The sequence below is a fragment of the Vidua chalybeata genome, chromosome 13 (genome assembly GCF_026979565.1).
Source record: "Vidua chalybeata isolate OUT-0048 chromosome 13, bVidCha1 merged haplotype, whole genome shotgun sequence".
Taxonomy (NCBI): Eukaryota; Metazoa; Chordata; class Aves; order Passeriformes; family Viduidae; genus Vidua; species Vidua chalybeata.
The window spans coordinates 18,067,942-18,095,229 of NC_071542.1; the positions used below are offsets into that span (position 1 = coordinate 18,067,942).

General features: G+C 47.4%; 1 protein-coding gene across 1 annotated transcript; it reads left to right on the top strand.

Moving 5' to 3' along the window:
* The first annotated feature begins 17 nt into the window (after positions 1-17).
* PLEKHO2 (pleckstrin homology domain containing O2) lies at positions 18-26,721 on the top strand. The gene is made up of 6 exons (XM_053954966.1): positions 18-114; positions 4,606-4,758; positions 10,921-11,037; positions 17,896-18,000; positions 19,908-20,006; positions 22,289-26,721. Exons 1-6 carry the CDS (start codon positions 106-108, stop codon positions 23,528-23,530), a joined length of 1,725 nt encoding a protein of 574 aa, XP_053810941.1. The 5' UTR covers positions 18-105; the 3' UTR covers positions 23,531-26,721.
* The last annotated feature ends 567 nt before the right edge of the window (positions 26,722-27,288 follow it).

A 27,288-nucleotide genomic window follows, 5' to 3' on the forward strand; every position in this document is an offset into this window, starting at 1 on the left:
GGGGCCCGGGCCGGCACCCCCCGGCCCGCCCGGCATGACCGTCCGCCCGGAGCCCAGCGGGGCAGCGGGGCGGCGGCCGAGCCCCTGAGCGGGCGGCGAGGAGCCATGGAGCAAGTGAGTCCGGCCGGGAGCGGGACGGGGAGCGGGGGTGACCCCGGGACAGGGAGGGGGGATCCCCGGGCCGGGCGGGAGGAGCGCCTGCCAGGGCAGGGGGACCGCACTTCGGGGTGTTTTCGGCTGTTCGCCGGCGCTGGGACATCCCGGCCCCGCTGCCCCGGGGGACGGCGAAGGAGACCGCGGGGCGGGGGGTTCCCCATCCCCGGCAGCCCCCGGAGCGGCTCGGGCAGAGCCTCGGCAGCGCATCCCCGCAGCCCTCGGGATGCTGGAGCCGGCCGGGAGGGGCTGCCGGGCTCGGCCGGCGCTGGCACAGCCGGGCTGGTTCCACGCGTGCTCGGGCCATCCCGAGTGACTCCCGCTGGGGTGTTGTCCTGCCCTGCTGGAGCCCGGCCTGGATCGAATCGCCAGCTTGGACATGTCTACGCACCTCCAGCCTTCTTCGCTTCTGTTCTGCTCCTCCTTTCTGTTTGGGACGGGTTTAACTCGGAGAAGGGCGGTTCAGTGCTTCTTCTGAACACGGTTTTCATGTCCACGGGATCAGACACCCCAATAATCCATCCCTGTGAGGATTGATTAAGATGCCACAGATTTGTTGGCAAGTTAAACAGGTCGCTTTCTCCCCTCGTCTGGCCACGCAATTATTCCTGCTTCCTTTCCTTGGATGAGGTTTTGCTGCTCATGCACAAAGAAAGCTCCCGGTAGGACGGACTGCCGGAGGACTTCAGGCTCTGTCTGGTACATGCGATCCCTGTAGCTGTGGCTTGTCTCTCCCCCCTCACACCCCCTTATTTCAGCTCTCAACATTCTGTGGCAAGAATGAAAACTCTTTTAAAACAGCAGGGAGACGGCAAAGCAGCCCAAGTTGGTAGTGACTGAGAGTTGTTATTATCCGCTGGCATCCATGAAATTAATCCACAGCAGAGAAACTGCTTCCAGCTGGCAGCCACCGGCCAAAGGGGCTTCACACTTACCCCAGCATTGGCTGGCCATCTCACAGGCTTCTCTTCTGTAGTGATACATGAATCCTCCAAGGATTGCTTGTAGAAGGGGTGTCAGAGGCAGTTCCCCAGGTTCCACGTGGATCTGAGCAGTTTGTTTCCAGTGGAAAAATCTGTTCTGTTCTCTGGGCAGAAGTGGAAGTGCTAACAGCAAGGTTTGGGAGATAACGTGGAAAGGGAGAAAAAGAGTGGATGTGTGGGGATGCAGGTTTTCTCCTGGGAGTTGTTCATCAGCACCTTGGTAGAAGGGAGTGTGTGATAAGTGAGATGCTTGATTGAAATGAAGTTGATGTAACTGGCTAAGGCACTTCTGTGCTCTGTGTAACTTTAAAAGCACCACTGTGATTCAACTCTTGGGGGTTTGTTTAGTTGGAAGACATGAAGACTATGTGGGTTTGTGGCCCCAGAAAATACAGGGCAGGGGAGGGGAGAAAAAACTGCCTAGTTGTTAAATAAAAAGCCATCTTATCTGATTTGGGTTCTCTGCTGAGCTGCAAAACGTGAGGCTAAACCAAGCTGAAGGAGTGGAACTTGTGTTTCACTTATAATGCCACCATGATAGAAAATGCAAAAATGGCTCTTATGGATTGGTTTTGGGAGTGATGCCTTTGGCCTGAGCTGGCATTGGGATAACCTGGTTCTTCCTTCATTTACACTGGCTCACCTGGCTGATGTCAGGGGGCTTCTTCTCATGGAATTACCACAAGAATTAATCCAGCCCAAGAAAATCCCAGGAAGGATATCTGAATATTTCTTGTAGAATGCTCCTATGTAGCTGAGTTAACAACAGCAACTCATGTCTTTGTGTCATGCTTCCATTTTAATTGTGGAATTGCAGGCAGGGGACACAGGATGGACACAATGCCCTGCTGCCGATGCCCTTCCCTGGCCAACCTCCCCTTGCCAATTTGGGGCAAGGCTGGCATAAAAATAATCTGCAAAAATGTCAGGCACCATCTCTGAGACTCTTCTTGCTTTTGCAGGAGCAAAGTTTGCAGTTGAATCATCTGGGTCTTTTATGTCCTTAAGCAGCAGGTGAGGGATTACAGCACCTGCCCCCGTTGTGGGATATGCGGGGTACCTGTGAAGGGGAAGTTGCTGACCCAGAGCCCAGCAGCTCAGCATCCCTTTGAGTGCTGGATCTCACCCCTCACATCTGCCTTGTAGCAGGGACTGGAGAAGGCAGCTCAGGCTCAGGTGACTCCTGTGCAGTGCAAGGGCAGAGCCCTCTGCTTGTGGCTGTTGTCACTTGCTGAGACCAGCACTCTCCATCTCATTGCAGCTTCCCTCACCTTCCCTCTCCTGGGCTGCTCAGGTGGGGCTTGGAGTCATGGATCCTCTGTGTGGATGCTCCCAGGTGCTGGCACAGCAGGAAGTCCTGCCTGGTATGGAGAGTTACCCCATGCATGGCTCCTTTCAGGCAGGGGTTCCAAGGAGGGCTCCTGAGTGATCTGGGGAGCTCCAAGGCAAGCCTGCAATGCCAAGGAGGTGAGGTGCAGTCCCTGAAAGGCTGGAGAGCCAGACCCCAAACCAGCTCTGCCCCCGCTGTGCCTTGTACAGAGGTTTCAACATGAGCCCCAGCTCTGCTGGGGCAGGTTGTTTTTCAGAGGTAGATGTTAGGTGCTGTGTCTTCACAGAGAGTACTTTTATTTTAAAACCAGTGTAGTTTTTGCTCTGCAGAGCAGAGCATGGATAGATGTATTTACCATGTGACTTCAGCCTTTCTGCCAGGTGGGAAAAAAAAAAAAAAACAGCAAAAATTCACCTGCCAAGCAAAAAAAAAAAAAAACTTTAAAGAGTGAAAACATTTTAGCAGTTGTTGGTCTGGACTCACTTGAATAAACTCTTCACACAGCTACATCCATGCACAAGTGCTACAAGGGAGGTTAAAGTCCATGCCCAATTATCTAAAAATGACATCAAAAGGGTTCTCAATCAGGAAACCTGCAGGTCTGTATTTGTGCAGGAATTGATGTTTGCTGAAGTCGCAGATCTCAACTGAATACAACTTCCTGGCAACCTAAAAAGTCAAGTTTAAAAAAAAAAACACCCTGTGTAGTTCCTCCATTTCCCGGAAAACTTTTTGATGCTCAGTCATCCTGTATTGTGGCCATTTCAGATGCAGTTCAGTATAACTGAAATAACTTCTACAAAAGGCACCGAGGTTGTTAGAGGTTTCAGCCCAATTTTCTTTTAGGTGAAACAGTTTATTTGAGTTTCTTGTTCCCGGTCTGCACCCGAGCCTACTGGCAAAGCCCAGCCCCTTCCAGATCTTAGTGGAGTTCAGAATAAATGTGGGTGCTTGGGGTGTTTAAGCTGTTTTTCTTCTTCTTATGGGTGCGAGCTCCCTCTTTGGAATAAGAGCTTATCCTGATGGAAGCTGCTATCCAAGGGTGTGTTCAGTGGGAGTCTGGTGCATGAAAACAGATTTGTTAGCAAGGCTCTCCTCCAAATTTTAGAAGCTTGTCCATACACACTTGCTCTGTCCTGGCTGTGGGAGTGTCCAGCTCTGACTCTGTTCCATGCACTTGGGATTTTCTCATGTTATGAAACAAGATGTCTGAGCTCCAGCTGATACAGTTTGTGCAGTGAGGGCCATTTTGGGATGTTTGGGGCTCTCTTGTCACACACCCTCTTTTTTGTGTGTTAGTTCTCTGCAGCAGGATTGCTGCTATTACAGGTGGGGACATGGAGAAATCTGAGTCTGGGGGACAGTGGGGTCCCTGGGAGGAGGTTGGAGGATTTGGGCTTGGCCTCTCCTGACAAATCACAAGGTTGGTGAGGTGATTGTGTAAGGGGATTTGGCTCAGCAGGGGATTCTCCTTGCCTTGCTCCATGAAAAGAGGCTTATTGAGGGGTCCGTGGGGTGTGGGGAGCTGCAAGGTGCTCCAAGGGAGGGGTTCAGGGATCCTGCCTTTGCAAAGGTTCTTGCAGTGCACTGAAGAGGAGGAAAGTTTTCATCTTTAACCTGCTGGGAACATTTTATTGTGGATGTGGTGATGTCCTGTCCCTCATGCTGTGGATTTGCCAACAGGAGTTGGTTTGGGGATGGTGACCAAGCATAGATGCCTAGAAGAGAAGCTTGCAGAAGTGGCCTTGGACTAAAATATGAGTGTTGCTACTGATGCAAGCAGAATCCATTGTGCTGAGATTCATCAGAAAGCTGGAGGAGCAAAGAGGAGAGGAGGCTGCTCCTTTTCAAGGTGCACTTGGTGCATGAGTGAGCAAGGAGTACCTCCCCAGAGAGAAGCAGAGCCCCTGGGGGAGCAGAGGAGCAAGGTGGACTTGTTGCCATCCCAGCAGTGTCTCCAGGGACGGCTGGGGTCTGTGCCCACTTCCCAGTCCTGTGGGAGCTGGTTGAGTTTTCCTCTGGAAGATGTCAATCTCCCGTTGTGATGTGGTGGGGAGGGACCACATTTGGTGGGTGCCAAAATCTTCTCTGGGCTGGTTTTCTGATGATGGAAACTCCTTATGCCTTCTGTCCTTGCAGGATACAAAGGAGGAAGTCTCAGAGAAACCAAAGTGTGCTCCAACTGCAGAGAAATATGGCTGGATTAAAAAAAGCAGCGGGGGGCTCCTGGGACTGTGGAAGGATCGTTACGTCCAGCTACGGAAAACACAGCTCGTGGTCTACGAGGATGAGGTATGGTCTCAGCTAATGGCCTTGAATGAGGGGCAGGAGCAGGCCCCTGGGGACACATGCATGTCCCTGTGTTTTTTACTCTTCTCTCCAGCCCATTCCTTCCAAAAGGGCTTCTCCAGATATCTCCAGGAAGGGTAAACTCTGTAAAAGAGACGGCAGCTGCGTTTTAAATATATTACTTATTATAAATATTTTAGCCATTGAATATTTTGACAGAGCCATTGCCAAAATAAAAAAATGGGGGGCAGGACATCCTGTGAGAAGGTGAACAGTATAAAGCTTTGGGCGGAAGCAGGATATGTGCAATGAGGTTTTGGCTTTTGAAGGATAAAAGTGATTGTAGCAGGCTGACTTCCCACCTGCCGCTTGAGAGGATGGCAGGCAACCCTGCAGCTCTTTGGCACCCCTCAGGCAGCTCAGATTGTTGCCAGCCAGACTCTTCAGAGTTTCTTTTAGCCACTGAAGGATGCAGAGTGAGGTTGTGAGTGCTTGCTGTCCTCCTTAAGCATGGACAGTCTGGATTTGGCTCATCTTTTCCCTTTACTTGAGCCAGTTCTGAGTAAAGGACCCCTGGGAGCCTCATCCTGGACTTCCCTAGATAAATTGCATGCCTTAAGTTCATGGCCACACTTAGAGCTGCTTCCAGACAAATGAGGAGTAAGAGCCAAGCCAAATCTGTCCTGCATTTTCAGGCAAGAAGAATGAAAAGTGCAGGGCTGGTCCTGCCAGGATGCAAAGGTGGCTCTGTCCTGAGTCAAGCCCTTGTTCTTGGGCTGGAGGCAGCTTCTGCAAGAGCAGAGTTTGCCCCAAAAGTTAGAAATGACAGTGCAGAGCATAAGCTACACCAAGAGAGGTTTGAGGTGAGGGGTGGGTAGGTCTGAGCCCTGTGCTGGCCTGTGTGTGAAGCAGGGTGGGGTACTGTGGTCTGAACAAGGACCACGTGCCTGTGAGGTGTCTGGCCCAAGAAGATCTGGGGCATCAGGATGATATAAAAGCAAAATCATGTAAAGCTTCATGTGCAGTGTGTCAAGGGAAGAAGAATGGGGAAATGTTTCAGCAGCTGCATTGCTGCGGTGGTTTCAGGAACAACAGGACTGACAGTGAGTTCAGTTCTCTTTTTTAAAAACATACTCTTGCCTAATAAAGAAGATTTGTTATAAACAATTTAGGTTAAAGGGTACTACCTCTTCCCTTATGCTGAACACTCCTGCTCTTCCCAAATCCCAAAGCTTTCTGGTGTCATTTGTTCTTAGCTGTGAAATGTCATGAAGAGTGCAAGAAAAATGACAGGAGAAATCAATGTCAGGTGATGAGCAGTTCAGAAGGCAGGAAAAGCAAGGTGGGGGTTCTCTTACCCAGAGGGATGCAGCCTGGTCCTGCAAACTGTTGACTCTCTGTAGATCATTTCCCAGTGCCCTGGACACCTGTTGACTACAGCTGAAGCTTCAGGAACTCAAAGATTTAAAATCCATAAACATGACGTAGGTTTTTTTTAAAGGGCATGCCTTTAAAAACAAGATACATGGAGGCTCTCATTACCACAAGGGAAAAGGAGGCTTTTAAAGTAAGATTAATTTTCACAGACATTCAGAAGAAGGAAAAAATCCCAATCATTTAAAGGGTTATTTTATTGTCTCAAGAAGGAAAATGGCATTTGTAACAACCAGGCATAATGTTTCTGGTAGCCTGCAGATTGTGGTAACATCCTGTAATAAATTGCATCTGTAAGCTACAGTAGCTGCAAGGTCCCATTATTGTAAATAAGGGATCATGTTAATATCTATAGGCTATTAAACTGGCTTACAGTGAAGTCAAATGTCTTAGGAGAGGAAATTGCTGCAAAATTATCTGGTAGCACAATAGGGTAACATGTGATTGTGCAGACTTACTACAGGGAAACCAAAGGAAATGGCAATTTTCTGCACTCAGGAGGGGTCTTGTTGCAACAGAATTGAGGCAGTTCATGTTTATTACTGTATTTATCTTCCTTTAATGTAGTCAGGGCAGTGTGGCTGTCTCTATCTTACAAATGGGGAACTAAGTTTTTGAGATGGGAAGGGTTGATGTCTAGGCAGAGTCTGTGGTGCAGTGTGCTATGGTGGTTTGCATTTCTGGAGTTCAAGGTGCCATTTTTCCCACTGGACCTTCTCCACATATCTGCTCTGTGTGACCCTGGAGAAGGACACAACATTCCAGACCTTCCTCAGGCTGAAACATTTACAAATGGGATTGTTCAGTACTTGCTGACAAGGAAAGGAGATAAAACCTCAGGCAACAGGAATAAGAGGCATCTCTCCATATGTATGCTGAATTAGACTTGGATGGGTTAAATGGGGGTTAGCTTCCATGTGGGCAGGCAGGAGGCTGAGCATTTTATTTAGAGGCTGAGCATTTCAGCTGGTCTGAGCCCATCAGATTTCCAGGAACTGAGCAGTGCCTTGGACTCAGTGTGCTTTTCTCAGTCCCTCCCGTGTCCACCCCTTCACAAAGGGCTGCTAATGTTGCCTTTAGCAGTTGTTTCCTATGCAGGCCACTTTGTTGATGCAGTTGCATGAGCCTGGCTGCACTTGTAGCTGAGGTTTAGGTGCAAAACAAGAGCAGAGGGGACGGCCAACACGAGATAGAGACAAGAACATTGTACAGTGTTGCTGGAAAGTACAGTCTGAGCAGCACACAAATACCATATATCATTATCAGTAGCAATCTCCAGGAATGTGCTCTTGACCTGCCCTGGGAACGTGTTCCCCAAGTTGCATCTGCTAGTCAGGCTTTGGGTTTGGTTAAAAGCAGAGCCACCTCCTGAAGGCAAATGGCAAATGCCTATTGTGTTACCTGGAGCAGATGGGGTGAAAGTCATCCCACACGGCTTCAGGTTTCTTTCAGCGGATGGGGAATGAAGGGAGATGGATTTCTTGTTCTCTCCTGTGCCTGCATTTACAGCACCCTGCATCTGTACCCTCACCTAAATGAAGATGCAATTAAGCAAGATGTTTGTATATTCCACACCCAAATGTCAGGAAAGGAGGCACTGATGCAAGTACAGGGTGCTCGGATCCCAAGAAACTGCTGTGCAGGTCTGCATAGAACCAAGTGGGTTATTTTCTAGTGGGGTTTCTTGTCTTCTTATCTCTGCATATTCTTGCAAGAATAAAAAAACCTACAGAGTTTATCACTTCATGGATTAGAAAGCATCAGTCTTGAGTTTGGACTTTTTTTACCCCCTAAACAGTGCAGCTAGTGCTTAGACCTATTTTCTTGTGGTTTTAGGGTTTCTTTGTAAGTGTATTATTTGACAGGGAAAAATCCTACTAGATTCTAGAGACCAGAGGATCCATTTGGCGTTCAACAAATGGACACGTAACATCTGCATTTTGCCCTGGTAAAGTGATAGCAAGGTATACCCAAAACTGATTTGTTAAAACACTTTGAGAGCCTTAAATAGAGAAATAAATTATTATTTCAGGTCTAGACATTTTACACTGAATGGAGGGTCTCAGCCCCTGAGTATGTGTCAGTGAGGAGGTTTTTGCTGGGAATTATGCCTTCATATAAATAAAAATTTCAGGGAATCTTTTCCCCCCACCTTTTTATAAACTTTTCATTCTTTGGTTAAGCACATGCATTAATATGTCCAGGTGTTCAGTAACTTTCTCCTTAAGGGCCAAGCCAATAGACATAGATATGTTTGTCACAGGATGTGCTCCATGGAGTGTTAATGGAATAGTTTTTCTGCATTAAATCATGAATGTAAGGGTTCTGTACCAGGATTGAGCTTGTCCAGAACATGTGTCAGGGCAGGACTCTCTAAGTGACCTTGTCACTCATGGTGCTGAGTGTCCTCCAGGTCCCAGGAAGCTGAAGGGACCTGGGGACCTGCGTCAGGGTTGGATCTTTTTTCTGTATCTTAGTGTTGCAGGATAGACATAAAGGATCTCTTTGTGACCCAGGTAGGCTCACAGAGTGGGGATGGCTGCTTGCCAAGGGTAAAACACAGACAAAAGCCCCATTCTGGTGCTCCCTGAACTCAGATGCTTTTCCTTTGCCTCATACATGGAGTTTTTATATTTCTCTGTCTGCTTTCTTCCCTGCTTTCCCTGAAGAGGATAACTCACTTGAAAAGTTCAGGTCCCTGAGATGAAGGAGCCATAGCTTGAACAGTCAAGGTGTCTCTGGGAGACAGTGTCCTGCATGTCCACATCCTCTCTGCCCTTGTTCTCTGGCCAGGTCACAGTCCCCAAAGCCTCCCCAGGGAAAAGACAGGCAGCTGGAAGGCAAGAGGCAATCTCACAGCAAAACCACAACTCTCCACCGTGCCAAGTCCCCTTGTTCCCCAGCTTAGTGTTCCACAGCCCTTAGGAAGTGGAGCACAGCTTGCACAGGGAAGAGTTCCTGTCCAAGAGGCAGGACGGGTGGCATGGACAAAGAGGGTGACCGGGGCTCTGCTGGGGACAGAGCTGCTCTTGAGAGCAGGGAGGGTGGGCAGGAGGCTTGGGGTTGGTCTCTGCTCAGAGTGCTGCTGGAGCCCTCTGCATCCTGAGCCCAGGGAAGGAGCTGGGAGCTGCACCGGCCGTGCGGCAGGGCTGTAACGTGGGCGGTCGTCCTCCGAAGGCCAGGATGAGATCACCCATCCCCGAGGCATGTATTCCTGACCTCACCCTTCTCTGTCATTTGTTGGCCGCGGAGGGGTTATTATTTCCATCCCTGTCCTTTTGCAGTGACATTGCGATACCAGGATTGCAGCAGGAGCCTTCAAAGGGCCCGGTAGCGTCAGCAGGATTTTATCGGCTGGGTTTTAGGTTTGGGCAGGATTAATCTCCTACTCCTAGTACGCATTTTCCCAGTTCACATTCACCTACTCAGTGTTAAATGAAATAAACAGTAATGTCATTAAAATAATAAACCTAAATTAGATCCAGACGTCCCTTGGTGGCTCAGGACTTGCTCTGTGTATTGGCATCAGCTCTGCCGGGCCCCCATCCCCAGATAGGAGGGTTAAAAAAACTGAAACGCAGGCTGAGTTCTGCACAGCGACTTAAATGTCAAGTGGTAAAGGGAGGAAATTCCCCGCAGCCCACTTCCCTCTGAACTCTCCATTCCCTGCCTCCAGCCACGCAGCAGCTTCCTGGCTATGACATGTTTCCTCATCCCACACCCCCTTCTCCACTACAGGAATTGCTAAATACAAACTCATACGGGCACAAGGAGCTGCCTTGGGAGCAGAGCCTGAGCTGGGGGTAGTTATGGCCAGCAATTTTAATTCAGGATGGTACGAGAGAGGTTCATGAGCCATGCTGACTGTAGCACTTCACTGGCAAGAACTGCTCTGAGATTCTCACTGCTCATTTGTGCTTAGCAAAAGGGAGCTTTGGTCTCTGCTGGGCTACTGAGACATGAAGAATATTATTTGCCCAGTGTTACGCTGCAATTCCTATTAGGGATGGTGCTCTGCAGCTGAACTGAGCCATGCACCACGTGTGGAATTTTAGTTATGTTACTGGGAGAAATGAGCCAAGATCGCGGCCGGCAGTCATCAGTGGAGATACTCCAGAGATAAATATTCCCCACTGAGATGCTGGCCCAGACAGTTTTGCTGGCTGTACGGGGCTGTATTTCCAATACTAAGCGTTTTGACAGCTCGGAGTGTGGCTGCAAGAGGACTGTGTCCATCACACGTAGCTCCTGCTGGCCTTTGTGATGTGAGGACCAGTTTGCCCCAGCTCAGTGTGCCAACAGGGCTCCCCTCTTATCCCTGCTCTGGCTCAGGCTTCCTGAGGGGACTGCTTGGACCATCGTGATGCTTGTGTCACCTTCCCTGTGAAGAAGCAGAATTACATCTCCTCCTTTCATTGTGGGATGGAGGTAGTGTCACTTCTGGCTGCAGATCCCTGGATGAGGCCAACAGCAATGACAGAAGCTGGTGTTACTGTTCCCAGCCTGTTATTTGCTCAGCCACTGTGGACCACTAGGCCTGTAGCTTAAAGACCAGGGTGTTTTCTTAATGAGATGCCAGCCTGATTTATGGGGCTTTCTGGCTGCATGCAGGTTATTTTTAAGGCAGAAGAGCTCTTAGACAGTTGCAAAGGGAAGAAATGCAGAATTTGATGATCTGTGATTGATTTCAATGCCTCCTATTCATAAAAATGTTTCATTCCCTCTCTGCAGGATGAACAGAAGTGCATAGAAACAGTGGAACTGGAGAGTTATGACAAGTGCCAGGAGCTGCGTGCACTACTAAAAAGGAAAAATCGTTTCATTTTAATCCGCTCCCCGGGTAAGAAGGTAGGATTGCCTTTCTCATCACCCTCGAGTTTGCTAGCTCCAAAGTGAGTTCCAGCCAGCTGTGCCCAGAGCAGATGAAAAGCTCTGAGACTGAGCTCCTTGGCAGCTGGGAGAAATGACCTGTAGCTGTGAAAGCTGTACAGTGTGTAAGAATGAAAGCCACTGTCATGTAGATTTCTTTCCTGTTGTGGGGAAAAGGTCTTCCTGTGGCTCAGCCTTTTCCTCTTGATTTTTTTTTCCTGCCTTAGCATTTTCTTTCTTCCAGTACTCCCTAAGAAGTGGTACTTCTTAGATCATTCCCTATGGTTCCTCCATGTCCTCTAAGCACCTGTGGATGCTGCAGCTTTGCCCAAGTCCAGTGAAATCAATCATTCCAATCCATGTACTGAGACAGTTCCTGGAGTTAGAACCATTGATCTGAGAAACTCCAGTGCAAATTTACTTGCAGCCATACACTTCCTAGGAGAAAAGATTTGTTTTGCAGAATTCATGAAACCCTACATCTGTAGCTTCCTGCACAGCATCTGGTTAGATCCAGAAGCTAAAAACCAGACTGGCATTGCAAAGAGACTATACATCCATCTGAGCACTGTGTGTATGCAAAGACATCCTGCTTTACTTCCTATCTATATTCATGATCACTACACATCTTTCAATGTTCTCCTTAGCTCCTACTTGCACGCTATCCATTTCAGCATCTTTATGGGCTAGAATTCTTAATTGTTACTTTGGGGTATCACACTTAGCCTTCTAATTTCAATGTGATTTATTTTTTGGCCTTAGAGTTCTTACTAAATCTCCCCGTGCAAATCTGAGAAGTTTTGAGGGACAAAACACATTAATTTCCATAAGAACATGAACAGGCACAAACACAAACTTGCTGCATTCCCCCATTTTGTTTAAATAAATGGATTGTTTAGTCCTTGTTGTCACTGTTGCTTATTCCTTCACTCCAGTCACTTAGTGTTTATTCATATAATAAGACCCCAGCTGAGTTCAGAGCACCATTGTGCTAAACTTCATTCAAAACAACAAAACAAGGACTTTCCTGCCCCAGAACCCTGGGCTAGTGAGCTCCAGCAGAGCGCTGGAGCCCAGAACACATTAGGAAGGAATTCTTTCCTGCAAGGGTGGTGAGGCCCTGGCACAGGCTGCTGAGAGCAGCTGTGGCTGCCTCATCCCTGGAAGAGTCCAAGACCAGGTTGGACAGGGCTTGGAGCAACTTGGAATAATGGAAGGTGTCCATGTCCATAGCAGGAGGGCTGGAACCAGATGTTTTTTCTCTTCCAACCCAAATGATTCTAGGATTCTGTGATTCTAAGTGTACACCTATTCCCAGGGAGGCCAATAATACCCTGTGTGCTCAGAGATGGGCAGTGTGGTAGGAACAGGTATTATCTGCCAGTATGTTACTGAGAGAATTGTGTAATAGCTGCATATGTCTCTGCACTGCTCCATGAATCAATGCAGGGTGTGAGACCTGTTTTTAAACCTTTCATTTCTTGCTATGAGAAAAATATGCCCAAACTGTGCCCAAAAGGGTAACTTCATCCTTTTGGCATGCTGGCAAGTTTACAGCTACCCTGTTTTTCATGCCACTGATTCAATGGAGACCTAGATAGAGGCTACTTTTTATAAGGCTCTTTTGGTGAAAGGAAGGGCTTTTATAAATGAAAAGTTCCCTGTTTGTGGCTCTCCTCCCACCCTTCTTTTGGCTGGGAATCTGGTGAGGGTGTTGACACACAACATACTTTGGCAGATGTTAGCACAGGCTTCAATTAGGAGGCCAACGTACACAACTGTCCTTCTTCTGTTTTGAAATCACAGCTGTGGCGATATATATCAGTTAAACATTTTCCATTTGGGAGGCTTGCTGCCATCCACAGTTTAAAATCACCCTGTGAGCTAGCTTGCCAAGCCCTGCCACATCTTGCTAGGGTTTTTTTCTTTTCACCCTCTCTCCTGAGCATAATGCTGAGGAAAGAGTTTGAGGGACTTAGCAACAAGCTAGGAAAGGCCATTTCTCTTTCAGTGCACAAATCTTGAATACAGGGAACCCAGTTTAGTTGCAGGGGAATCCCAGTTTAAATCTTGGATGGGATATTTTTGAGCAGAGATGAATCAGTCAGTTAAAACTACTCTGCAGCTGAAGTTGCACCTGAATAAATAAGTAGTCCTGCTAAACACTGGTCGTTGATGAATGTACCCAGATTCTGCTTGGCCTGTTGACAAGGATGACATTTTTGTTAAGCTGTGACAATATGAGCATGTCACACACCTGCACTGGTATGGAACTGAAAGAAAGCACTGCCCCCTGAGCTTCAATTCTTCAGTGAAGGAAGCTGACAGTGTGCAAAAACCCTGTTCTGCTTAGAAATCTCAAATGCTTCATTCCATCCACAGCAATTAAGGGAAAACTTTTGGATGCAGAGAACTGGACTTCTAGGAAAGGGCAGTAGCCTTGGCCTGGAGACTTTAAAATGTACTACTCACAATGCAGAAAAGCAGTGTAAATGATGCTTGGTGTAAACTCTGAAAATTACCAAGATTGACACAAGTCTGGTGTTCTGAGTGGATCTGAAAAGCTTCAGCTGCAGGGAAGTATTAAAATTGGGAAGAGGGTGGTAGTAAGGAAAGAGTCCACCAGCAAGTCCTGCAGCTCTTCAGGCATCCTCACACCTGTGGTCAGGGGTGGAAACTTCCATTGCTTATTTTTCCCTCCATCCATTTTTGAGGTACCTGGAACTGCCTTCACCAGGGGCCCAGCCTGGAAGCTGCAGTAGAATGCAGTGAGGTTTGGGGGAGTCTGCTCGTGGGGTCTGCCAGTCTGGCTGAGATGCTGCATTATTCCCAGGGATGATGTTGCTCTTGGTTCAGCTACAGAAAACCACCAGAATCCTCTGACAATCATCTCATAGAAACATGGAATGGTTTGGGTTGAAAGGGACCTTGAAGATCACTTAGTTCCAACCTCCCTGTCATAGGCAGGGAGTCCCTTGTCTTCTCCTTTCCCCTTCATGATACATAACCTGACAAAATCATGTAGAAGAAGGCAAGAAGTGACCTCCCATCTGGCAGATAGACTCTGCTGCACTCATGGTAATTTAAGATGTTACTGACCTAACTCTGCTGCAGCTTCTGCTGAAGGTGACCACCCTGTACCAAAAGTTAGCAGAAGGGAATACATCCCCCCCAGCAGTTCACAGGCAATTCACAGTCCAGTTTAGCCCAGCCCTACCAGGCTTTGCACTGAAACAGATAAGGACCAAGCACAGGTTTGTGTCACCTACCTCTGCAGCAGTTCTGCAGAATTGCTGAGCAAAGAAGTGTTTGTAACAGTCTTAAACTGCAGCTACAAGCTCCCTAGAGCTGGTCTGTTAAATGACTTAGCACAGGTACAACAGACTGACCCCAGGAACACTTCTCTTTCCTGGAAAGCAGGCTTGGCATTGCCATCAGACTGTCAGTGCTGGAGAAGACTGATGTCTCAGGGAGGACAAGGAGCAGTGAGGGAGACGGTGCCCGCTGCTGTCACGGACAGTGATCTGTGTGGGAGCTCCTGCTGCCTGACGTCTCAGCAGTGATTCAGCAGGAGCTGTGCTGTGCTCTGAGTAACTGTCAGTAAATTGTGTAGCCTGCATTCATGGCTTACAATGGTCACTAGGTTTGGCCATGACAGCTTTTCCTGGCACACCAGCCTGTTGTTTATGGCATGACTCAGTCTCAGCTGGCTTAGCAAGAAGGAGTGCAAATGTGTTACCCTGCCTGCTGTCCTCTCATATTGGTGTCACCGACTCTCTGCCTTAAATTCCTGCTGGAGACCAGACCCTGCTTATTGTTTTGTAGGAAGTACCCATCCTTAGATGCATCTGCTGGCATCTGTAAATATTCAAATGAGTAACGATACAGACAAGAGAAATTCATCTGTTCCTTGTTTGTTGAGAGCCTGGGAGTCTCAAAGTACTGCGCAGAGTCTCAGTGACAGGCAGGACTGAGACCAGCTTCTTTCTGTCTCTGCTCTGCAGCTTCCTGCTTTACAGAGAGCTCCCATCCTGGTTTGGTTTGGGTGAGCTTCTTCTCCCCAGTGCCTTGGCCGAGGACAGGAGCCACAGATGGATGCAGACAGATGAGGGACTGCAAGGCAGCAAAGAGGCTGTGGCTGGCAGCAGCCTGAGCATGAGCCTCTGAGCCCCAGCAGCCTGACTCTGCCTTGGTGTCTGTGGGTGTCTTATAAAAAGGAGAGAAAAAAATTTCTAAGATACCTGGGCACTGGGAGGAACCTGCACCTCTGTGTCACAGCCCCGGGGAGCTGTGCAATCAGGGAGCAGAGCTGCAGCAACACAAGGCTGGCATTGCCCACACTGCCCTGTGGGTCCCACTGTGCTGCTCATCCTCCCTCACCCAGCTCCCTTCTGCTGCCACCATGAGTCCCTTTCACCATCCACTGGATCTGCATTTGATGGCAAAGGGTTGCATGCCAGAGGGACATCTCAGCTTCTCATTAACGAGGAACCACCCCCCTGAGGTTCTCCCTGCTCTGCCACAGAATTGCTGACACCAGTGCTTAGTCACAGTCTGGGAGGCTTTATTTGGAATGAGGCACAGAAAGTGGCATTGGAAGAGGAAGCTTGAAGTGAGGCAGGAATCCTTCCCCTGAACAACATGTACAGAGATTTCTAAACCCTGGTGCAGGCTGCCAGGTCTTTGCCAGGCAGTGCAGCAGCTCAGCTGCTCACAAGTAGAGCTTTCTCATAAGCTTTTATAATCACAAAGCTTTGGGGCAAAATCGTTTCCAAACAAAAAAGTTTTTAAGCACACACAAAACCAGGCCAGCTCGGACTAAAACAAAATCTGGCCGTCGCTCTGTTTTGGAGCCTTGCCTTCCCTTACATTCCCTGGTTAGAGTGGCTCTTCTGCATCCCAGACAAAGGGCTCTTTTTCCAGAGGGCTGTGGGTCAGGCCCTAACCTCCCCTCTGAACTCTTAGGAAGGCATGTGGTCCTGTCACCTTACGTGCAAACTGATCAAATAAAGAAACTTTCCCCAAATTACTCCTTAACTCCCTGCTTGCCATGATGGTTGTGAGTGTCTGGCACTTGGCAGCTGTGATGTAAATCCACAGCATTGGCATGAAAAATAAATACAGAAAGGAAGAACAGTTGGTTTCTAACAGCAAGAGTGGGTGTAAGGAGATCAGGCTTTAGTTCTGCAGAATTTCTGATGGTCCCTTCAGAAGTTGCTGAGACCCAGAACAGTTGCTGCTTTGTTGTGCCATGAACAGGGAGCTGCTAAGAGCACTCGACTGTCAGTCACCATTAGCTTTGTCCCCCTCATTTAATATAGTCCCTGTTTTATATAGACACTGCTGTGATTTTGGAATGTGGGGCCTCATTTACAAAAAGGCTGAGGCTACAACTGCTCTTGAAGGCAATGGGAAAGTGTAGAGTACCTATAGGATGTTAAATATCCCCAAAAAACTGTTCCAGGCAACACCCCCATGAGGCTGTGTTTTGAACAAGCATCTCTGTAGCTCACTTCTCCACCTGGAAGAGATGGACAATTTCAGTTGCTCTGAAAAGGAATTCATGAAGCCCCCCAGATACTGTAGTGATAAGCAGGAAAGAAAAAAGACTGTCAGGGGAATCAGTAATTCTGTTTTCAGGGCAGGGCTGGAGCAGAGTGAAATCAATAAGACATATTGACCCAGGAGGATAAAACACATGATGGAATAACTCAGTAAGAAGTGCCACCCTGTTGTTAGGGATGGTGCTAGGAGGAGCACACATAGCAGGCTGACATCCCTGCAGCCTGGAAACAATGGGAGTGTCTAACTTTTAAGTGCTTCATTTTGCAATGTTGCTGGTGTCCTTTAGCACAGGAGTATTCCTGTGTGCTTGTGCAGTGTGGGTTAGGGCACCACATGGAGCTGTTTGGATCCCAGCTGGTCTGCCATGGAGCCACCTGTAAGGTGAAGATGATATTTCTCTCACCTGGAGTGTACTCTGGGGCAAATGTACATAATACTGGTGAGGTGCTCAGAGGGAACAGAAGTGAATTACGTAACACCCTGCCTATTGTCACTGCTGTGGGCAAGAAGAGATTGGAAACACTGAGCAAAGCCATGGGGCTGTCCTGGAGAAAGGGAATAGCTGGCTGGCTGGAGGACAGGAGATACAATCACCCATCCTCCCTCCTTATTTGTGACCCATACTTCTTGCCAGTTCCCTCCTATATTGACCAGCTCTTCAGACCCCAGAGAGTGCCTTTCTGCAGTGTTCACTGCTGGATTTCATTTGCAAACAAAAAGATATGGTGAATTTTTGCACTTACATTGCTCTTATGCCTCATCATGTCTGTGCCCAGCTGGATCAAGGTTAGAGCAGCCAATGTCAGTGCCCCACATTCCAGTATCAGTTCTGTTCTGCAGAGCCACAGGAACAGGGAAGCAGGCAGAGCCCACTGCATGCAGCCTTCCCATTCCTGGTATTCTGGAGGAAGTGGGAGATAAAGTATTTTGCTTCATCTGAATCAGCCAGTATGACTTGGACTTTCAGTCTGACTCTATGCAGTGTGACCATTTGCTGTACAACTCACTGATGCTCCAAGAGCTATTCCAAGTGTTTTGCAGAAGGGAGAAACTTACGTTTTTACTACTTTAGTAGTTACCAAAATAAAACTACAACAAAAAGCTGTCCAGCATAACAAAATCCTGTTCATGGGAGCTATGCCAAAGCACAAAGGAATCTGTAGTTTAAACACAGGCTAGAAGTGCATGTTATATAGAAATTGAAGTGATCCAGAGGTACCTCTGGTCTTGAAAAGGAATGCTCAGCCAAAAATTCTCTCTCTGCTCTTGCAGGTTCATGATATCAAATTTCAAGCTCCAACTTTGGAAGAAAAGGAATCGTGGATAAAAGCTCTTAATGAAGGGATCAATAGAGGCAAAAACAAAGTATTTGATGAGGTAAGAGAAACAGTTTTCAAACTCCTGTGTTTCTGTATCTGTTCTCATCCATGGCTCCTTTAGCTAAAAGCAGAACCTGCCTGAACTCCTGTTCTCCCCATCCTTCCTGCATGCCAGCCGTGGTCCAAGGAAAGAGAAAGGTGGTATGCAAGGTAGGGCAGGTTCCTTCCCTTCAGAGCTTGGGATCAGAGGATTTTTGGGAGTCTCCCTCTCCCAATGGAAGCAGCTGGTGCAGAGAAGCAGCTGCAGTGCTGAGTTGTGTAGAGCTGGGATGCAGCCTGGAGAGACTCATCTTCCTCACATTGCCATGGTCCTCATCACCAAGCAGCCTGGAAATGGAGGTACTTGGTTGGGACATAGCCCAGTCTTCAGGACTGGAAAAGTCTGAAGTGACTCAGTCCACCAGCTATTCCGCCTGCAGTCTGGAGAGAAGTCTGGTGGAAAGTTACTCCATGGCCCTGGCCAAACCTGCCTGCCTCTCAGCTGGCCCCAGCACACCTGCACTTTCAAATTCTCCTCCCATCCTGCTGTACAGAGGGGAGGATGAAAATTGCACAACCTAGAGCCTGGTTAACCTTGCCCTGCTCCCTCTTAGTTTGTAAATCAGCCCTGAGCTAAACCAAAGGAGCAGCATCTCTTCTGCAGTTCTTTCAGTAACTGAAAGGAAATGAACAAAACCACCACCATGGGAATGACACAAGAAAAAACGAGCAGGGCAAGGAAGGACAAGGGTATCAGCAAAACTGATTAGCAAAGGAAACCAAAGCACTGAGTAAAAGTTTTGAGAAAAGGGCTAACTCATGTAGATACAGTGCTAGAGGTGTAAACTCTTGGAAGTTGGACTTTGCTTTTATTCAGCAGAGGGCAAAAGCATATGGGTACAGTGGGCAGTGAACTCTGCACACCCTTCAGCAGCACAGCAAGGTGGGATCTTAGATCACCTCCCTGCCCTGTGATGTGGGGTTATCCTCCTTACAGAGAGATCCAGTCTCTAATTCTCAGTCATTCCAGTAAGGATCAAAACTCAGATATAAAGTGTTTCCACACTGGCCAGGCACAGGCTAATGGGTCAAGCCCTCAGCTGGCTTGGATTATGTGTTCTCCCCTGAAGGAGCTGTAAAACCACTCTGCCATACCAGCCATTTTTCTCTTTAAATCCCTATTTCACCCTCACCAGCTTTCCTATTGTACAAAGTTGTGGTACCAAGGACACACAGATGTTTCAGTGTCCCTGGTCACTGGTGCTGCTCCTCCATGGGGAGCAGACTCCAGCCCTTGGCCATCACAGTGTGGGTGGATGGTCATAGAGCCAGCACAGAAATACCTGTCAGGGCACTGGGACCTCCCTCCTTAGGAGTGTGAGGCAGTGGATTTCTCATCTGATTCCAGGAAATAAATTTGTTAATTCAGCTGGAGCTGCAATTAATCCAGGTCACTGCTCACACCTTCTCCTCAGCATCCTGCAGTCATTAGAGCTGTGGAAGGGAAGGGCTGTAACGAAGTGCTGCTGATATAGTTCACAGTCAGGTCACGGTTATTAATGAGCTTTCACCTCTAAGATGGAAACAGCAGTTTTGGTGCTGTGTTCTGCCACATGCAGGAGTTGGTCCAAGCACAGGCTGCAGTGAGGACAAAGCTCCTTGTGTCCTTTTTTCCCTGCCTCTTAGGTGGAGATAAGTTTAGCCATTGCTAACCTCTGAGACCTTAAATATCCATCACATATGTGCAGGGCTTTGCAGGCAGGCTGTAATTGAGCTCTGAGGTAAAGACTAGAGGTGAAATGCTTCAACATTTCATGTGTGACAGTGACAACTTTATGGATAGTGACAGTGACAACTATATGGATATATCTTGAGAAATTAACCACCCTCTTCCTTTTTTGTTTTCCTCCTCTTCCTCCATTAAAGGTGAAAGTAGATGAGAGCCTTTCCTTGGACCATGTGACTCGGGACAGGGTGAAGGTGTCCCACGGACGTCGGCCACCCACCAGAAGTCACCTAAAGGAGGTGAGTGCACCCTGTTGGAGTGAGCCATCCCACCAGCTGGGATCACCGAGAGCTGCTCCTTCCACTCAGCTACCAAACCCCGGGGGAAACTCCAGATATGGACAGCCTAGAGAAAGCTGACAAGGGAAACAACTTCCTGCAGGAAAGACTGTGCCAGCACCTCTCTAATGAAGCTCCAGGTTCCCATAGACCTCTACCTGCTGCAGCACCTTACCATATATTTAGCTTTTCATAACTCATAAGCTGTTTCACCATCTGGTCAGAGCCATTAGAGACTGAAGCGCCTATATTTATTTTCAAAGATAATTTTGTAGCCACAGTGGTCTAAGGGTAGAAGAACTGCATGGTCCACAGGGAGAAGCTGTATTTTCATTAAGCTAACCAGAGAAAGCAGATGAACTTTCAAGCTTACAAGCCCTTCCCTAGGTCTGAAACAGAATACATTATTCTCCCAGGCAGTTTTATAGACTAACTTGTCTACTTTTAACTGATTTTCTGGGTCTGTCACTTTAAAAAAAAAAAAAAAAGAAAAAAAACACAAACCTGCATTTCATTTCCAGGGGAGAGGTTCTTACTAATGTTTGATTCCTGTGATTTATGAAAAAGTTTCTACAGACAGATTGATATTTTAGCAGAGCATTAATCGTAAGCAAGGAAGGTTTTTAAATCAAACCTTCTTTCTTCAGACTTCCAAGACTCTGACTTATGTTTCTGCACAACATTCAGATGACCCTTGTGCAGAAAATTAGATACCTTGAGACTTTTTACTTTGCATAGAAATGGAGGGAGAGCGTCTCTCCCAAAGAAATGCATGAGAATGAATCATAGATTCCCATCCTCCAGAAAACCGCAGAAGAAAACATGACAAAAGTCACAGCAACAATGAAGTGTGGATTCTCTTGCCTAATATGGGTTCAGTAAGGTGGGGAGCTCTTCCCTGGGCACTAAAAACATCTCTCTTCCCTGCTCAGATCACTATTTTCACAAGATACCCCTGAGGTTAATACCTCTAAGACGTCTCACCCTCAGCCAAAATCAGGGGAAACTGACTTACGAATTTAGCAGCAGGAATGAGGGGATAGAGCCTGCAGAAAGATGTGTATCATGGCTTCTGGCTGCAGATTCATGAAGGAAATGGCATGAACATGGATTTTCAGTGTTCAAAGCAGGCCAGGTGAGGATGGGTCAGGGCCAAGCTGCCAGGATGCAGCTTGCCTCCATCTCTGTGCTGGGCTGGAAAAGCAGAGAGAGGCTTTAACTTAACTCTCTGCACTGCAGGAGCCTGGCCCTGGCTGCAGCTATGCCTTTGTGTGGTTTTGGGTTCCCTCACACAGGAACTGTCACTGTGGTTCTCCCTGTGGGGCACTGAGCTTACACACTGCAATGTCTTTGCTAAGTCCATCCTTTTTAGGAAAACCTTGCTACTAGTGAGATTTGCACACAGCCTGTGGTCTGAAGGAGGTTTAACCAGCTGAGGCTTGGCCCTGGTCAGGCCAAGATGACATCGGGTTAGAGGAAGCAATCAGAAGGCAACAGCATTTCAATCCCTGACCAAGCAATCTAAAGATCAACTTGGTTTATGACAAGCTCAAAAGCAGAAAAGTGAGCCTTTGGGGGGCATATTGTAAATGAAGGGGGTAGAGGGATCCCACTACCAAGGACAGAGAATAAAAAGGCAGAGCTTAACACTAGCGCCCACAGGAAAACCAAGAAATTAGGTTATTGTGGTACAGGCTTTAATACTGTCTTTTCAAAAGAAGTTGTAAAATAAGTTCTGCACTTTTCTCGGACTCAAGGGCTGCTTTGGGTTGGAAGGGACCTTAAAAATCATCTGCAAGGACAAAGAATCATTCACTAGACCAGGTTACTCAGAGCCCCTTCCAGCTTGGCCTTGAACACTCCAGGGATGGGGAGTCCACAGCCTCTCTGGGTCACCTGTGCCAGGGCCTCACCACCCTTATAGTGAAGAATTTCTTCTGAATATCTAATCTAAACCTGTCCTCTTTCACCCTAAGGCCATTCCCCCTTGTCCTATCACTTGATGGGCTTGTGAAAAATCCCTCTCCAGCTCTCTTGGAAGTCTCTTTAGGCACTGGAAGGGGCTTTAAGGTCTCCCTGAAGCCTTCTCTTTTCCTGGCTGAAAAGCCCCAACTCTCTCAGATTGAAGCAGCAACCCCTTGCTTGCCATGCTGGTGGCAAGGGTTTTGCACTTAAACTTGAAGTTAAAGGATGAAACACAGGATCAATTATAGAAATTGAAAACTTTCTCTCTTGTTTTTCAGGCTGCCAAGTGTACATCAGATGGTATCCTGCGACTAGATCTGGATATAGTAGACAATGGACCACCAACCTTTGATTCCACTATCAGTGAAAGTGACAATGAGCCACCTCAAAAAGAAATTCCAAAGCCCCCTGTGCCACCCACAAAACCCACTGGCACAAAAGAAAACCAGGAGGCAGAGAACAGTGTTCCTGACCAGGAACATAAAAAACCTCTGTCTCCTCCGCTGCCTCCAGATAAGAAGCTTAAGGAAGGCATCACATCAAAGGACAGTGTAAATGCCAAGGAAGAGGACTCTGGAAGTCAAGAGGAGAACGTGGAAGAATCCCAAGCACCAAGTGAGGAGAACAAGGAGAACCTCATTGAGGTCAGCAACAGGGTTATATCAAAAGCTCCAATTCCACTTCCTAAGAGTGTGCCAGACAAGCTGAAAGTAGCTTGGGACCAACCAACCGTTGAACCCAAAAGGACAGAAGACTTGGAATCATCAGGAGACGATAGCAAAGACAACCTGGCTGAGATTGCTGCTGCTGCAAATGTTTCAAAGCCTCCTGTTCCTCCTAAGGTTTTGTCAGAGAAAATGCTTGCCACAGAGAACTCCAGCCATGGTGACCTGGAAGCTGGGGGCTGGGAAGAGCAGGAGTCTGGCAGCTCCAAGCCCCCAGTGAATGGGATCACAGCCAGCGAGGTAGCAGAGTTCACATCCCCGACAGCTGAAACAGAAGAAGGAAATGGGAGGACCGCAGCTGAGAAGGAACAGCAAACTTCAGCAGAAGAGACAGAGACTTCCTTAGCTACAGAAACAGACCAGGAGAGTGTAAAAGCAGCTATTGAGAAGAAAGATTCTACAGAAAACACTTCAGGTCTCAAACTTCGCTGTACTTCTCTGGGAGACTTGCTCTCTGATTCCAAAAATAAACAAAGAGCACTTCCAGGCCAAGGTTTCCCAAAGGATTCCCATCAATGCTTAGCTAAAATGGAGGAGAAAGTTGCTAATGAAAGGGAAAAAGCAGAAAAGCTTCTGCAGAAGGTTTTACGTGAAGGTTTGGAACAGGCCCAGGAGGGGAATGGACCCCCAGTGGTGGCAGAGACATTGCTCAATGAGGCAGTAGAACAGCTTCGGCAAGCTTCACAAGTTTTGCAAGAAATTAAAGGTCTTGGAGAATTGAAAAAAGAAGGAACACAGAAACAGAAAGAAAAGCAAAAGGATCTAGTGACTCTTTATAGGAGAAGTGCTCCCTGACACACTCCACAGAGACTTCTTTCCCAAAATCAAAGCTAAACATTTGCATTTATGATTTGTACCATTGCTAGGCCAGTGTTTAAAGATGGTGTTTTGCTGTGCACACACCATGTCTGTGGGGCAGAATTGAGCTTTCAGTTATAGCGTCTTTCTTTCTTCATGTTGTACATACCAGTCTGGTTCTAATCCTCTTAGCACAGCAGAAGGTTACAGGACAGTGAACAGTTTCAAAAATGTGAATGCTCTTCAAGCATTCTGTCCAAAGTCCTTTCAATGGATCAGGCCTTGAAAATTACTGGTAATCAGACCAAGCCAGATTTTTTGAAAGGAGCAGAATGGCTATTCTAGCAAAAGCCCGTCTCTCTGTATTCACAGGCAAGCAAATACCCGATTACACTGGCACCTATCTGGTTTTCCTAGTTAAATCATTTAAGGATAAATGTAGTCAGTGTTTGTTCGCTTGCTGGCACGGTTTCCCAGACCACCTGGCCCGGTGACATCTAGGAACGTAAAGATAAACTGTTTCATCTTCTCCAAAGATACTCATAAAACCACATCCACAGTTAAAAAGTGACCTCACACAGAGGCAAACCAAACTGGTCAATTCCTGACTCCAAGTAGTGTCCCTGATTTGGAGCAGCTGTATGAAGGCACTTTGAGGCTGGCTCTGCAGGGCTTTTTTAGGTGTGCTAAAAGCATCAAAGTCTCAAAGCATCATTACTAGGCAAGTATTGATTGTTCCTCTTTCATTAATAGGGAAATTGAGATTACACTTGGCCTGTGAAAGTGTCTTCTACCAGGACAACACATTTATTATGGAGGACCATATCTATCTGATAACTCTGAATTCCCTCAGCATTGTTAGGAACAAATAGCCAGTTGTGTCCAGGAGATCCCCAGGAGCTTCCTAGGAGAGCTGTCACAAAGCAGCTTTGGGGATGTGTGTTTCCTTAGTGTTATCTTGGGATGTAACTGACAGGAGCATGCACATCAGGCAGTGGGTCTGGATGAGATCCCACTGAACACGTCTCTACCTGCTGTGTCCTGGCCAGCCTGAGAGCCATGCTTTGGCCCAGATCTCTCTAATTTACACACAGGGAGGGAAAGGCATTTTGCACACAAAACTTCAGGGCTGGTCCCAATGGCTTAAGTATATGAAAATAAAAATGCATTGCTATGGAAGGGTCTGAGGAAGGCATTGCAGAAGGCTCCAGCACAATTCCCACAGCCTCCCCTGTCCACCACAGTTCCTGTGGTCTTCAGTCATTACAGCAGTGGCAAAATCATGTCTTTGCACTGTTACTGCCCCATACCTGAGCTGGGCCCTCTCCCCTATTCCCTATAGCTGCTTTGAGGAGAATTGTGTGACAGCCCAGAGGGCTTCTCCTTTGCTTGAGCCAGGCTCTGGAAACATGGAAAATGGCAATCTTCCCAGTCTGGTTTTAAGGAGCAACATGCTACCTAAACTCTTTTCTCTCATTTTCCAGCACTTTGTTCTTAGCTCAGCTGTTTCTTTTTCTCCTAATTTCCCAGGTCCCACAAGTCTGCAGGGGGCTGCAAACACCACCCAAAGCAGCAGTAAAGTTTCGTTTGAGCCTCCTCAGACTAGGCATATGTACTTCAGGTATGAGCACAGAAAGGTTGGCTTTGGGCTTCCAAATACTCTGGTTTCTACCACCTGGAGCCAGCAAGACAGATAGTGACCGTAACTGATGCTTCTGCCTCTTTTGATTAAACTAGCCTTGGTTTTGGTAGTAAGTCCCCCTCTCAAGACAGACACAGATGTTGTATGAGAGTTCACTTGTTATTCTGTCACATGGAAAGTTCTACATGGTCAAACACTCTGGGCTCAGGTGCCAAAAGCTTTGCTTTGAGACAAGAAGTTTCCAATGTCCTAAGCCCACCCGGAGGCACATAGCCTGAAGCAAACTCTGGACCTGTGCCATTTGCTGTTGCGGGTTCAGTGTGAGTTGTGGGTCATATTCACCTTTCCAGACACACTTAGACAAGGGCTAAGAACACAGACAATTCAGTGCCTATCTGCTATCTAAATGTATTTTTCTGCATGTGCACTTTTGTTTACCGAACACTGTGTGGTATGAATGTGAGCTGTCAGAACCTGGTGTGCACTGGAAGTCGAGGGACAGCAGCTCCAGAGAGCAGGCAGGCTTTTGCAAGATGCAGTTCTGTAACAATAGATAGATGGGGGAAAACCCAGTTCACACTAACAGGAGTATACACAAACCAGGGCAAACTCTGGGTACAGGTTTATATCCCAAAGCTGAAGCCAATCCTAAACCTCAGGACAGGCAAATCAAAGCCTGGCATTGAAATCCAGGAGAATGACAACAGCTTATGGGATAGCTCAGTCCACTAATTTATACACAAATGCTTTTGTTCTCTACAGTGTTTTCTTGTGGCAGTGTGTTCTGTGGATACTTGTCTGGCAAAGCACTGGTAAAAATACCCAGACATCTCTCTCTGTTACAGCCAAACCTACAGGATGTGCTTATATTTACTGTCTATTTTTATATTATACTCAATATTCTAATGAATAAATGTCTGACATTTTACTGAATAGCCATCAGTAGGAATCCTAACAGATAAATACCCTCTACCTGTTAGGAAGTGGGCAAATTAAATAATTTTACAACCTACAGCTAATTACTGTATATGCTGTACTAACAGATCTTACTAGATTTGTATTATGCCTTGTAAATAGCTATAACTTAAGTGGAATCTCTGTATCACCCAGTAACTTTACTGCTGCAAATGCTATGATAGAGACTCTTGGTTTTAACTATTTTTTCTAATAGATTTAGTAGTTTCATCCTAAAACATCCAGCCTTCTATGGCAACTCCTATCTTCAGTGTACATCCTGCCACCATGCACTTTTGTTTTTTTAATCTTCCTTTAAACATGCATTTAAACTTGCGTCTAATTCCTGGCTGCACTAAGCCTAGGGGGTTTTGTGCCTGAAAACCCTCTGGGCTTGGAGTGCTGGAGTGTGAGTCTGTGTTTTGGGCTGTGCCACCAGTTTACATGTCTGTGACAGGAAGGAAGTGAGTTTGCAAGTGAGCAAGTGTGGATGACGATATGAAAGCAGCTGCTGCAGCCCGTGGAAAGGCAGCACTTTTTCTCCTGTTTGTAAAGAGCTTTGAGATTTGGAAATAAAACCTCCTTTTAAAAATCTGCTGTTTCAGAGTAACTGTGTCCTAAAGAGGAGCAAGGAAGTGCCACCAGAAGCAGCACATTAAGGCTTTGCTCTGAAGGACTGAATGCTGCACAGGTTGTGGTCAGGCTGAGGTGAGCTTCGTGCTGTGCTAACCACAAGACAGGAGGAAGGAGAAACACTAGGGGCTGCAGCTGGCACAGAGCTGGAGCTGCTGCTGCACACAGGGCAGTTCCTGGCTCATCCCTGCCTGCCAGCTTGGCTGCCCTGGCCAGAAAGCATGGCTGAGGCCAGGATTTCCTTCTGGAAAGCAGTGGGAAGCATCACCTCACCAAGTCTCCAGCAGAGCTGGCTGGGCTGCTCTTAACGCCTTCATGTGGACTCACTGGTGTCTACAGAATGTGGAGCCCACTCAGCACTCGTTCCCTTGGTGTGAGCAACGCCAGAGCCTTGTTCCTCTGCCCAGATGCCAGCAAAGCTGCAACAAGAGGAGGGGGTGGTATCACAGTGACTGCTTCCCTTCTGGAATAACAGGTCAGAAATTGGCCAAAAGTAGGTAAGAAGTAGGTTCAAAAGTTACAAGGA